The 14,384-nt window shown below is 43.7% G+C and overlaps 1 protein-coding gene across 3 annotated transcripts in view; it reads left to right on the top strand.

The window, feature by feature from the left end:
- Positions 1 to 14,384, top strand: part of FAXC (failed axon connections homolog, metaxin like GST domain containing) — a 76,714-nt gene that overhangs the window by 15,900 nt on the left and 46,430 nt on the right. For all 3 annotated transcript variants that reach the window (XR_006202722.1, XM_042939424.1, XM_042939423.1), the window contains 2 exons: positions 5,020 to 5,216; positions 13,753 to 13,976. Coding sequence is in view for 2 of the 3 variants with exons in the window: in XM_042939424.1 (XP_042795358.1) it covers positions 5,020 to 5,216; positions 13,753 to 13,976 (421 nt within the window). In the remaining variant the exon portion in view is untranslated. The remainder of the gene's footprint in view (positions 1 to 5,019; positions 5,217 to 13,752; positions 13,977 to 14,384) is intronic.

The following is a 14,384-nucleotide window of genomic DNA, read 5'->3' as shown; positions in this document are numbered from 1 at the left end:
TTTCCCATTCGGTAGGTTGCCCTTTTGTTTTGTTGATGGTTTCCTTTGCTGTGCAAAAGCTTCTTAGTTTGATGTACTCTCAGTTGCTTATTTTTGCCTTTGTTTCCCTTGCCTGAGGAAACAGATCCAGAAAAATATTGCTAAGGCTGACGTCCAAGAGATTACTGTCTGTGTTTTCTTTTAGAAGTCTTATGGTCTCAGGTCTTACATTTAGATATTTAATCTATTTTGAGTTTGTTTTTGTGTATCATGTAAGAAAGCTGTCCAGTTTCATTCTTTTGCATGTAGGTCTCTAGGTTTCCAGTGCCATTTATTGAAGAGACTGTCTTTTTTCCTTCATATATTCTTGCCTCCTTTCTCATGTAATTAACGGTATAAGCATGGGTTTTATTTCCGGGCTCTCTATTCTGTTCTGTTGATCTTGATCTATGTGTCTGTTTTTGTGCCAGTACCCATAGTGTTTTGATTACTGTAGCTTTGTAGTATAGTTTGAAATCAGGGAGTGTGATGCCTTTGTTCTTCTTTCTCAAGATTGCTTTGGTATTCAGGGTCTTCTGTGGTTCTACACAAATTTTAGGATTATTCATTCTAGTTCTTTGATAAATATTAATGGTATTTTGATAGGAATTGCATTGAATCTGTAGATTGCTATGGGTAGAGTGGACATTTTAACAGTATTAATTCTTCTAATCAATGAGCAAGATGATATCTTTCTATTCATTTGTGTTGCCTTTCAGTTTCTTTCCTCAGTGTCTTCTAGTTTTCAGAGTATTGGTCTTTTACCTCCTTGGTTAAATTTATTCCTAGGTATTTTTTTCTTTTTGATGCAATTGTAAATGGGATTGTTTTCTTAATTTCTCTTTCTGCTAGTTCATTGTTAATGTATAGAGATGCAACAGATTTCTGTATATTAATTTTGTATTCTGCAACTTTACTGAATTTATTTGAATAGATTTTTGGTGGAGTCTTTAGGGTTTTCTATATTTAGTATCATGTCATCCACAAATAGTGACAGTTTATTTCTTAACAATTTGGATGCCTTTGATTTATTTTCCTTGGTTGATTGCTACAGCTGGGATTTCCAGTACTATGTTGGATAAAAGTGACAAGAGTGGGCATCCTTGCCTTGTTCCTGATCTAAGAGGAAAAGCTTTCAGCTTTTCACCATTGACTATGATGTTAGCTGTGTGTTTTTCATATACGGTCTTTATTCTGTTGAGGTGTGTTCCCTCTATACCCACTTTGTTGAGACTTTTTACCATGAATCGATGTTAAATTTTGTCAAATGCTTTTTCTGTTTCTAAAAATAAAATTTTTGATGATAATGACCTACTGGAACTTTCATTTCCGTAAGAGTCAGCCACTAATTTTTGCTAATCCAGTTTTTAAAAGCGATCTAGATAAAAATGTACCAAATACTCAGGGAGGGGCTGGTTCAGAAGGAAAGGCAGAGGTACAAACAGTAATATTATAAGAAGAGGGGAACGTACGCTGCATGACAGAAGCATGGAGGAAAGGAGATGATGGTTGCACCTGGGAGAAATAGTTCACCAACAAGGTGAAATTTGAACTAAGTATTTTAGGATAGATACGACTTGGCAGAGGTTGGGGAAAAGGATTCCTGTAAAAGGTAAAGAATGTGCAAAGTCAGAGGGGTGGCAAAGACCTTGACACGGGTGTGGGCAGTTTGAAATTCAGGAAATCGGAGGGGTTGATAGCAAGGGGGCTGGGCAGGTGGGCAGCAGCTAGAGGGCATAGGCCTAGACTGCTATGTGGAAAGGGTTAGAATAGCCCCATGTAAAACCACTGGATAATTTTGAGCAGCACAGAAATTTCTCTCTCTGCTGTTTGCATTGCAGTTTCCTCTGGTGTCAGTGTGTAGGATAGAATCCATCTGCAAATGACAAGAATCCTGAAGGGGCTGTGTTAGGAGGATATGGGTGCTATCAAGGGTGATCTGAAAGAGATGCTATGTTATATGGTAAATCTAGATCTTTAGTGTACACATGAGAATGTCTGATGTAATAGCAACTTTTAGAGGTATGTGACATTTCTCCTGGTCAACATCAAGGGAAATGTCTAGGGTTGCCATGTATTGTTGTGCAGGTTGTTCGCTGCACAACAGAGCCTGGCTAGGGAGTAGGGGCGACATCTGGACCCACTTCTGCTTGCCAAGCTGTGAACCCTGGCATAGACTCTGTTTACCCAGAGGATGTTCTGTTTTCCAAATCGCAACAAAAACATATGGCTAACAGCAGCCCCAATAACTCCCTTTTCTAGGCTAGGCACAGAATGAATTTCTTTAGAATAAGCAATGAGATACAGCATACCAAGAGACAGGGACCAGTTAAAGTCCCCATTGTTCTCTACCAAAGACAGGAGTGGCAACATTTAACTAGTACCTGCTCAACTCTGCAGAAAAGTGATATTACCTCAAAGGTTTGAGAAGCCCAGGACCTTCAAGCATAGTCTAAGCTCAGTTCTGTGGGCTTAAATAGATAATTGCCTTTAAGGGCCATGATATCCAGCTATAACCCTGTTATCTTGCTGGAGGCCAACATAGTCTTCAGGTATGCTTAGTATATACCACGTGCAATTGGCAAGCAAAATTTCTAGACACAGAGAGACTTGACTTAGAAAACTGGCAACATTCTATGTTTTTATCCCTTGTGGTGAGATATATGGTTTGGTTTTGGGGGAAATTCATGCGCAAACCTTGCTGTGATTTGGGTGAGGACTAGAATGATAGTTACCATTGTTAAACCCAATGGTTTCCCACAAAAAAACAGTAGTTTTTTCATTTCTCCATAAATTTTGGTTTTGAGCCCAAAAGGAGGATTTGACCAGGTGTCTTCTTGAGTGGGGCCCTGGCAGAGTTTTCTGTCATCTTTGCAAGGAGGTATCTACTTGTCCAGGGCTTGATGCAAATGGTAATTTAAGATTATTTTGTTTCTCGAGGATGCGATGAGGGTTACTGGATACCCCTTGAGCAGAGGTCAGCAGGCTATAGGTTTGTGGATCAAATCGGGCCTGTGAGCTAGGAAGGACTTTTATATTTTTAAGTAGTTGAGAAAAGTCAAAAGGGAAATGAAAACTTCATTGCCCCCAAACAACCCTTTACTGCCACACTCGTTCGTTTCTATATTGTTTGTGGCTGCTTTTATGCTACAACTGTGAAGTTGAGTTGTGACAGAGGCCCCCATGGTCTGCCTGAAATGTACTGGCTGGTCTTTCACAGAAAACGTTTGCTGACCTCTATTTCAGAGAAAAGTTTAAAGATGTAGAGGGTTGATACATTTAAAATTTATCTCATGCTATCTTTTTAAAGAAAAAAAGTAGCTTTATTGAGATATAATGGACATATAATAAGTTGCCCATATTTAAAGTGTATAACTTGGTAAATCTTGACATGTAAATACTCAAGTGAACATCCCTATAGTCAGGATAGCAAGTATCCCTTACCCACCAGATTTCTGTGCTCCTTTGTAATCCTGTCCCTGCCTGTCTCCCATCATCCCTAGCAAATATGGGTTGGCTTTCTGTCACTATAGATGAGTTTGTTTTATTTGGGGTTTGTTTTATATGAGTGGAATCCTACAGCAAGTACTCTTTCTTTGTCTGGCTTATCTCACGTAGCAACATTGTTTTGAGATTCATCCGTGGTTATGGAGTGTATCAATAGTTCATTCCTCTTCATTGCTGAGTGATGTTCCATTGTAAGAATATACCAGAATTTGTTTATTTTTGTACTTCTCAAGGGCATTTCTGGTTTTTGTTTTTGTTTTGAAGTACAAATCAACCTTCTATGAACATTTACGTACACCCATTTGCATGGGTATATGCTTTCTTTTCTTTTGGGTAACTACCTAGGAGTGACATGGCTAGATCATATGGCCGGTGTATATTTAACTTCTAAAGAAATTGTCAAATGGTTTCAAAGTGGTTATAGCACTTTACTTTCCCACGCACAGTGTTTTGAGAGTTCTGTTCCTCTGCAGGAGCTGACATTGCTATTAGCCAATAGTATCTGAACTATCGACTTGCATGAAGTATGAGGAAGAGTTTGTAATAATCTGATTAATTTAGGCTGTGTAGACAACCAAAAAACTGATTCAGATTTAAAAATTAACTTTGAGGTCTTAAATGACCCAGATTTACTGACAAAACTGATAGAATAAATGCAATCATTACCACAGAATCCTCTCCACCAGCATGGTTAAGATCTTGACTTTTTATATGGCGGGCAGCAAATGTCACTGTAATTCCCAGTGTTCATATAGGGTATGACTACCCCCCCCCCCCCCCCCCCCCCCCCGCCCACTCCGCCCCTGTCTGGGACTACATCCTGCCAGATGCTGTAAGATTCTAGCATGGGTGTGAATCAAAGGGGAGCTTATCACAAACACAGATTTCTGGGCCCCATTCCCAGGATTCTGCTGCAGAGGTCTGGGCTGGGACCCAGGAATCTACATTTTAACCCGCACAGGAGTTGAGGAGTAAATTGGATACACATTGTTATACCCAAGTGTTATAATTTCTGGGACCACTTGTTTGCAGTGTAGTGGTATTAAGCATTACTCAGGCCTGAGCTGCTGGGTTTCAGATGAGGTCTTTGGTTACCAGCCTGGTCAGTGCCAGCCTCATTATGGTTTATTTACTTGTTTTGGCATTTGTGGATTGTTCATGCATTGTAACTGGACAACTGTTACCAGGATCATTTCAACACTACCTCTGCTCTCTGGTCTTTTTTGTAACAATATACCAGAGCCCTGGATAAAATCTGTGGGAGTAAAGTAGTATCTTCATGTGAGGTAAATCCTTTTTTTTTTTTTTTCCTCCAAGAGTAACTATTTATTGCCTTAAAGATTTTATGTGCTGAGTTCATTTACTTAAACGGTCTAATCACTAGACCAATATATATTCCAACCAATATAGGGTTGGAATGTTTGTTTCTGTTAATCATACAGTGAAATTTAAACAAAACATTGCTTTTCTCTTTTTCAAATTTACTCTGCCCAGAATTATTTTGGTGGAAAACTCTCTGCTCAAGGGAAAATGCCTTGGATTGAATATAATCATGAGAAAGTTTCTGGCACAGAATTCATAATTGACTTTCTGGAAGAGAAACTGGGAGTGAATTTAAACAAAAACCTTGGCCCTCATGAAAGAGCCATCTCCAGAGCAGTGACCAAGATGGTGGAGGAACACTTCTACTGGTGAGTCCCCCGGGCGTGCTGGGTGAGAGCCCAGGGCCTGTCCCCAGCCTTTGGAGGAAGCCCAGGTTCTGTCGCACTTCTCAGATACTCCCCAGCCTTTTCAAAGTTCTCTACATTCTGACTGACTTGGGGTCAAAGCTGTGACCATTAAGTGTCTAGGTCTCTAGACCAGGGGTAGACATTTTCTGTAGAGGCCCAGCTAGCACCTCTTTTAGGCTGAGCAGGCCGTGGCTCTATTGCAGCTGCTTAAACTCTGTCACTGTGATGCAAGTCATGGACGACGTGGAAATGACGAACGTGACTCTGTTTCGCTAAAGCAGTGAAAACACTGACATTTGAAATTTCATTTAATACAAAATGTTATTTTTTTGGAACCCCCCCCCCCCCCCCCCACTATTTAAAAACGTAATATCTTCCTAGCTGTGGTTTGCTGACCCCTGATCTCATTGAGGTGAGGAAGGGATTCCAATGGATTCTGCCCTTTACTACCACAAACTGCCGAATTAAAACAAAGTTACATCAGATACCCAGAGGAGGGAACAGAAGACTAAGTCAGGATAGAAGTCTCAGGTGAAGTAAATTATTCAAGCTTTGTAAAATTATTGCCAGTTTTCCTGAGACGACAAGAGCTTCTCTCGTGTTCCAGAAATAAACTGCAGTACTGCTTTCTGGGTGTCTTTGCCCCGACTGGCTGGCTCCTAGGTTGTCTTCCTTGTCTGTGTTGATGAGTTGTCTGTGTTCTGCATGTGGCATTGTGCTGGCTATGACACGTGAGTTAAATAGATGCGGTTCCTCTTGGTTTACAAAGTCATGGTCATGCGGGTTTTTTTTTTCTTTTCCCTTCATCCGTTTTCTGGAGTTTTTGTACCTTTCTGTACACTCCAGTGGATAAGAGAAGTTTTCTCTCTGATTTCTGTAAACTTACCTTGTTCCAAAGGTTTAATTAAGAATCATGAAGCCCACTTTTTTTTTTGGCATTAATTGTTACTCCTGGGTCACTTGCTCACACAGTAGTTTTTACGTCCTCCACTGAGAGATACGCTCAGCGTGGAGATGATTAGAGAAGTTCTTCCCCATTACCTTCCTATTTCATCAATTCAGCTCTCCTTCTAAATGGAAACTTGCTGTCCCCTGTCTTGGATTTGAAGTGACTCTCGACTTCTCTTTTCCTCTTTCTGCTTGCAGTTCCTGCCCGGTTGATTCCAGGGCAGACCCGAAACAACCACTTCTCTTCCCCCTATCCTGCGGAGGTGAAAGGGGTGGGAGCAAGGGGGAACCAGGCAGAGAGTGGAGGCAGGGGTGCCGATTAGCATGGAAGTCATCATAGACTCCTCTCCCGGAATGAACCCAGGTGTTTTCCTTTTGAAACCTGTGAAGAACCGTTGGACTTCCCCTCTTAAAGAGTGCAGGGGTTGCAGGATGGGCCAAATGGATGACTGCATGCGATGTGCTTAGCCTCAGGGAAAAGCCTGTGGCACAGAGCCCGTGTCACTTGCTTGCCAGGTTCTGGTCCCCACTTTGCAGCAGTTGAGGGAAATGAAGAAACAGCACAGGGCCACCCTGACCCTCTGTGCCCTCTTTTGATGCAGCCCCCAGAGCATCTCATTTGATTGACGTCCCATTAATGCGGAGAGCTGTCGCTTTGTGAGCTGCCTGAAAAGAGGCTGAAAGTCACCTTACATTTTTATTGGTACTTTTGCTACAACCATTTGATTTTTGTAGTGGTTCATAAAGTGTATATTCCAGTTAGAAAGGCTTTGATCCAGCGAGATTCCCAAGTACCACCTGTCACTGCTTTTTGCTCTGGGTGTGCAGATGTTTTATATGTTTGCTCCCCGGTAGAAGTTCACCTTCTGCTCTTCCCTCCCCTTCTCTCCCTGCACAGGCGCCAGCTAATACTTGACGGGAGGCAGCTCTCGGTAGGGGAGGGTTGGGTGTGGGCTGGGAGGTGGTACCCTGGTGGGGACGAATCTGAATTTTATGGACCATAAACACCCAAGTGCTTGGGGAGTTGCTTAGGTCATACGTAGACTCTTCTAAGGATACTTTTGCTTTTCTAATCCACTAATTATAGTGTATGTTTTTTTTTGGGGGTGGGGGGAGGAGGTTAGCTACTATTTCTCATGTGTGCCTCCTCAAAGGTTAATTTGAGGAAGAAATAGTGAAGGTGGAAGGTCAGGTCTTGACTGAGATACAAATATCCAGTGAACTTGCAAAGACAAATGCCTAATTCCTTCAATCCCCTTTGGTCCCTAGCAGCAGAAGGAAAAACAAGCCTTCCTCTGTTTCATAAGGTCTCTTAACCTTTAGCCATGTTCTCGCCTTGAGGAGACCTCAAACGGGCTTTCCCGTGAGCTCTAAATCCCAATGGAGAAGAGACCCCTGTCGCTCCAGTAAGAACATGCCTGAGGCAGAGAGTCTGTGGACAGTCTTCCTCAGGCTCCTCTCCTTCCCCTGTCTTGTCTGAGGGCCACACACAAGATGTGCACCCGTAGAAACCAGGGCCGGCCTAAGAAATGGCCCATAGTATGTAGGACAATACTACAAGTATGAGCTTTTCATGAGAACTTGATAAATCCTGACACTCAGCAAGCTCCAAGGCTGTGTCTGTATTTACAGCGGTGGAGGGGAGGAAATCAATTGACCCAATTTGATTCAAACTATCTGAAGTTTTCAGATGTGTTTATTTTGGTCTGAAACTATAAAAGTACTCCAGGTATGATGTTCTGAAAAGCAAAGACAATGGCAAGCTGGCATTGTTATGTAAATACCATCACATAATTCTGAGGCTCTGCTTCAGCGTTGCTCAAGTAAGCACACTCTGCTATAAAAGTGGGCTTTCTTGCACTTGAAATCCATACAAGCATGTCCAACTTGCATTATAAAACTATTACTGGACATGAAGAAGACAGGTTTTTATCCTCTTCGTTCCACTGGATGCTTACGTTAGATCCAACGCAAGGAAGTTGGTATAAAGGGAAGTATGAGAGACACGTGGTCAAGTCAGTGGAATGGCACTGAGTTTTGGTAACAGACACTGCAGCTGCTTTTGTATGAGACACTAGTGTGTTAAGAGTCTTCCAGACCCACAGGGAAGTGTGCAGGGCACTGTGGTCAAGCCATCTAGTCATCCCACTTTGACCCATTAAAATAGAGGCATTAGAACAGGGATTTCAGTTTTTCTTCTAGGTTGGCCATGATTTTTAAATTCTGAGTTTGGCTTTTGGTATAGTTTCACTGATTGGGGGAGGTAGGATCCTTACGAAAATGACTTACCCAAGATCTTGTCTAAAAGCCAGGAGTCTCTCTCTCTGATTACAACTGGGTTGATGTGTCCCCCTCTTCCCTGTTCCCCTTACCCCCATTTTAGATGTAGCGAGAGGTCCTGTTTGGAGGGGCTTAGAGTCTAGTGCCTATGCAACTCGGTGAAGCCACAGAAGCTGGTCGTATGCTCCTGCACCCTCATGCATGCAGAAGACAAGCAAAAGATGACAGGGATGTAGCAGGACATGGAGAAAGGCATCCTCTTGGTCAGGAAGGGCACATGTAAAGACTCACTCATCAAACGGTAGTTTGCTATGGTGTGTAGTTTCCCACAGGTTAATATCGTTTCTGCTATGGGCAAGGCCTCATGTTAGGTTATAACGAGAGATATCTTCATGGAAACAGCAGGGTCAGTTCTTCTTTCCTGGCCTCTTGAGCTCCTTTAAAAGTGTTGAACAGTGTTTATTCTTCTGTTCCGACTAAGCTAATCAATCTTCAAAAGAAACCTTGACCCCATTTTGCAGAAGAGATCAGATACATCAGTTGCGATAAAGAAAATGAGTATCAACTTCCTGAAAGAGGTTCTCAGAATGATGAATTATTTTAATTGTTCAGCCTAGTCTAGTTTCCACATTGGCCCTCCCTGCCCTCTCCAGTTAATGATTCATGAATCCTTGTGCAGTGGGCTTCTTCCCAGTGGAGAGTGACGCAGACCTCAGAAGGGAACATGTCAGCCCCTTCTTCATTCTTCAAAGGCATTTCTCTTTTTCCATCTTTCTGTTTAAATATTGTCACCCCATAGAAACACTACTTGGCAGTAGCTGGCTCAGAAGTGAAGCTTTTTTACATTTCAATCAATAGTTCATTCTTTCAGTAAACTTAATGAATGACTACTTGTGCCCAGGCTCCATGCTGGAGGGGGTGGTGGGGAAGCAAGGTGATCAGATGCTATCTCTGTCCTCAGGTGACTCTTAGGCTGGGGGAGACGTTGAGCCATCCTAATGGTTGGTGCTGGGGTAGAATTTGAAGAACTGAGGAAAGGCAGCCAGCACCTGCTGGAGTGATGAGGGGAAGGCTTCCCAGAGGACATGGTGTCACAACAGAAGCTAGGGACAGTCAGAGTGGTGGGTGAAGGGGCTGGGTGGCAGGGGAAGATTAGGATATCCAGGCAGAGTAGCAGCATACACAACAGGATGAGGCCAGAGAGTGGCCAGACCAGGCCTGGGTCAGACTGTGGGAGCAGGGCTGGTGTGCAAGCTCAGGAATGGGGAGTTCATGAAGGACTCTGAAAAGCAGTCTGATATGACTAGATTTGTCTTTTAGGAGCTCATTGTGGCTGCCTTGGGGCAATTGGGTTTCTGAAGGGCCTTGAAGGGATGTCAGGAGACCTGTGGTGGATGATGTGCTAATTGAGTTGGAGAAAAGGGCAAATTCACAGGGGGGACTGGCTGTCAGGAGTGAGGGACAGAGAGCAGTGAGGAACAACACCTGGGATTCTTTCAGGTTTGGGCGAGGAGAAGCAGATTTGAAGGGAAGGAAGCTGATGAGTCTGATTTTGGAAATGTGGGTTTGCAGCTCCTGAGGACGCCTCACATGGATCCCTGGGTGTCAGGACAAAGGTCTGGGCTGGGTATGGGTTTGGGAGTCATCAGTTTGAAATCGGGGTGTGAATTAGATCACCCCACAAGTGTGGAGTAAGAGGTAGGAGGAATAGCGATGAAAATCTCAGGAATATGCACGAGGGGGCAGGAAAAGCAGTAGAAACCGACGTAAGCTGAGGGAGGGCTCTTCTATGAAAGACACCGATAGTGCCAGATGTTGCAGAAAGCTCAAGAAAGATAAATATAGAAAGAGTCTTTATTTGGATTTTGCAAGAAGGAGGTATCGTTGATTTGGAGGAGAGTGGTTTCCGTCAAGTGTCAATAGTTTGCCAGAAGCTTGGTTATGGGAGGAGGTGGATTCTTGGTTGTAATGACATGGAAGCATGTGTAAATGAGGTCTGTTGCCTGCAATGATTGATTCAGGAATCCGTGAGTTACCCATTTTCTTCGGTATTCAAAGTTTGTACCCACTTCACAGGGGTTGACCCTTATAGAGCCTGCCTGGCCCTCTGCTTCTCTTCCCTGACACTGGCCTACAGTATTGGGCACAGGGAGTGAATGAGGAAAGAAACCAAGAGCAGGGTGGGAAAGAGAACAGAGGAAGACCAGACAGTTTCTCGGGTTACCTCTAGCTATAGACTTCCAGATCAACCCATTGTTCCTTTTACTGTGCCCTGCATTCAACACGCTAAGGCAGGAAGAGAACCTTACACCATTGCATTGGTAGGGTTTCCTACCAGCTTAGCTGTGTGACCTAGAACAGCTGCCTCTTCCAACCCCATCTGCTACTTGAACCCAGTAGTCATCCAAAGCTCTCTCTCCATCGCTGCATCCTCATCCTGTGCCCATGCCCCCATTTCCTGCTCTATGGAGGAAAGTGAAGTCACTAGGCAGGAACTCTGAACCTCTCTGCAGCCCCTCACGTCTTGCGACACTTCCCTTCTCTCCATCTCCAAGAAAGCAGTGTCTCTACTTCTCACCAAGCTGGCATTTTTCCAGTCTGGCGTTTTCACCTTCTATCTTGGTCCTTGAACTGTGGATGCCCTATTACCACTCCTTACCCTAGAAACTTCCTTAGGTGACCCCTTTTCCTCTGACGGCTTTAGAACTCTCATTGATATGCCCTCACCCACAAATTCTCTATCTTGAATCCAAACCTGTCTCCTGAGTTCTCAACCTCTGGATATTCTCACTTGGGGGTTCCATGGGACCTTCAAATGCAACAGCTTAATGCATCTTTCATCACCTAAATCTGTACCTGATGTGTGCCCGCCTATAAAGGTTAATGGCATTATCATCCTCTCAAACCATCAGCCTGAAAGAAAATACCTAATCTCTCCTTTTACCTAATCCATTGGTCAACAGACTCTTTTTCTCATATCTCGGGGTTTCTCCTCTGCATTCCCTGTACACCCCCCACACCCGCCCACCACCCCTGCCATTGGTCTAGTTCTTGGGTCTTGCCATAGTCTTCTAAGCAGCCTTCCTACCGGTGGTTTCTCCACTTCCATCGACACATCGATTACGTTTCTTATCTGCTTAAAATTTTCGGTGGATAAACTTTGCTTCCAAAATAAAGTTCAGCACGCTTTGTCTCAGGCCTGTCCGTATCTGGTCCTGGCCCACCCTTCCAGCCTCTACTCTTACAGGCTTCCCCAGGCCTCCTGTATCCCCTGGCCAGTGCTCTTCACACACACTCCTTCTCTCCCTCTCCCTCTGCTCTGCCTGGTGAGCTTCTGTTCATCCTTCAGGACCAATTATGCTTATCATAAAACCTGTGTAATTTGTCTACAAAGAAGGTACTTTTTTTTTTTTTCCAGATCAACCTGTCAGTGTAGAGCCACCATATTCCTCATTTTTACTCTTTAGATGCTTCCTGGATGCTATTACCTGGTCACACTTATTGGGATAATTTAGTTTTATTCTCAGATCACGGACTTGCAAAATAATCAAGGATGCCATAGCCCTTTTATTGCATTTCAATCTAGTACAATTAGAATCAAAGTGCTGAGTTATTCTAATGGAATGTGAGAATGTATACCTTAATAACTGCAAGTATAAAAAGAAAAACAAATAGGAAAGCATTTAGTTTTCATGTTTTATAAAGAGTTTACTAGAGTAAATGTGAGATTCTTTTATGTCAAAGGATCCATTGACTGCTCTGACTGTACATATTCGTTACTTACCATTGCAATGTACTTTTTCCTGTTTTCAGCAAAATCCATTCCCTGACTCAATACTTTATTTTGAGAAATTTACAAAAAGAAGTACCCAAAGCTTTCTAACAAGATTTCTAAGCACTTTTAAAAAGGTACTAAAGAAGAGTTATGGTTACAGTACAAAGGGTATGTTGAAATTGGCTGTAGGACTTTTCCAGTAAAAATCAGGAATGCTTAAAATTTTTTTACAGAAATCTTCTGTTTCTTCCTTTTGTAGAGAAAAGAAGATGGGAAAGAATAGAATTATATAAAATGATCAACATTTAAGGGACTCTGTTTTTCTTTTAAAAAGGCGAGGTAGAAAAGTAGCTATAATTTATTACGATTCCTTGTGTTCTCTCTGCAAACATATTTTTTCCAAAGTGGCCATCATTGCTCTGTCAACTAACACTAGGAGTAGAGGTGACTACCAGTATATCTTTTATTGCTCATTATGGGGAAAAACTAAAGTATCTTATGTCTCTACTCTCACAGCTATACTTTTCTCAGCCTTCAGCAGGAAACCGTTTTAATTTCTATCTACCAGCTTTATTAGCCGTAGAAACAGTCCTGCAATTGCACAAGTTCCAAGAACAAAATCAGTGTCGGCCTGAGTATTGCAGCCAGCACACCGCACCGACAGCGGGTAGCTGCTTAGCTGTCTGTGCACAGAACATGGGAACTCCTGGATGGGAGCGTTTGGCCACGAGCATCACCCAGATGGGAAAAACAACTCAACTAAGTTCCTTTGGTGTTTTGTGTTCGCTTTAAGAGCCCTGGAGAAACAAACTGAAGCAGAGTTGACTTTCTGGAGAGCAAATCCTATACGTAATATTTATAATTTATATAGTTTATAATAAACACGGACAGGTCTACCTACTCCCTAATCCTCTGTCAAAAAGGCAAAAGTTTTCCTTTTTAAAAAACTCTTGGACTCTGTAGAATATAAAATGCACTCCCAAATTGCACCAAATTACAAAAGTGCAGCTTAATTAATTACCACAGAGCATATACCTGCATATCCATTACTTAGATCAAGAAAGAGAGTGAAGCCAGCACCGCAGTCACTGTGCCTCCTTCCTGGGGTCCCCGTAGGTACGCACCTAAAAGCCTGTTGTAGTGGGTTTCTAGTATTTTCTGAGGGGTTGCCTCAGAGGAAGCAGAAGCGTGCCTTGGGAGGTGTTGGGGGGGGGGGGTGAGGGGCGTGGATCTGAGGGCGGGTGCCAAGAGAGGTTTGGTGGCATTGTAGCATGGCATCGTTACCTGGATTTGTTTTAGTTTCTCTTCCAGACCCGAGGTCTAGGCCCTGACCAGAAACTGGTAATATCTGCCATGCACGCTGCTCTTTGTAAAAGCTGCGCTGACTCATTTCCTCCGGAGCGTGCGAACTTCTGACGCACTCCCTGGAAATGGACTCTGTGGAGCTGACATGTATCTAATGCCCGGTAGTAACCTGTTTCCACACAATTCCAGGACGTTAGCTTATTGCCAGTGGGTGGACAATCTCAATGAGACCCGGAAGATGCTCTCTCTTAGTGGTGGCGGTCCCTTCAGTAACCTGCTGAGGTGGGTCGTGTGCCACATAACGAAAGGAATTGTGAAGCGCGAGATGCACGGCCACGGCATTGGCCGCTTCTCGGAGGAGGAGATTTACATGCTGATGGAGAAGGACATGCGGTCCTTGGCAGGGCTCTTGGGTAACGTACCACACCTTCTATATTCTATGTTTTCTATCCTTGCTTTTTGCATGATTAGTAACGCACTGTTAGCGTACTGATTTAAAGTTTTATTTTGGTTGGTTGGTTTCTTTGCTTCCACCTGGAGGCTGCAGTCCCCCCCACCCCCCACCCCCCTCGCCATTTAACCAGATCGCCTCATTTCCAGGAGCGAGCGTCTCTCTTCCCAGTCGCTAGGGCGAGACAGTCTCGTGCGGGGGGACCTGCGAGCAGAGAACGTAGCACGTGGCGCGGCACGGCTGCCTGGCCGGAAACGCCCCTGGCGTCTCGGCGCGTGTTGTGAGCGGAGGGCGGTTCTGGGCAAGGAAGCTCGTTCACGTGTACACAGGCCAGGGTGAAAGGGCTGCTTGTAAGCACGCGTGCTTGAAG

This window comes from Panthera leo, chromosome B2 (assembly GCF_018350215.1).
Source record: "Panthera leo isolate Ple1 chromosome B2, P.leo_Ple1_pat1.1, whole genome shotgun sequence".
Taxonomy (NCBI): domain Eukaryota; kingdom Metazoa; phylum Chordata; class Mammalia; order Carnivora; family Felidae; genus Panthera; species Panthera leo.
Note: the sequence above shows the minus strand (reverse complement) of the source record. Positions and strands in the feature narration are given on the sequence as shown.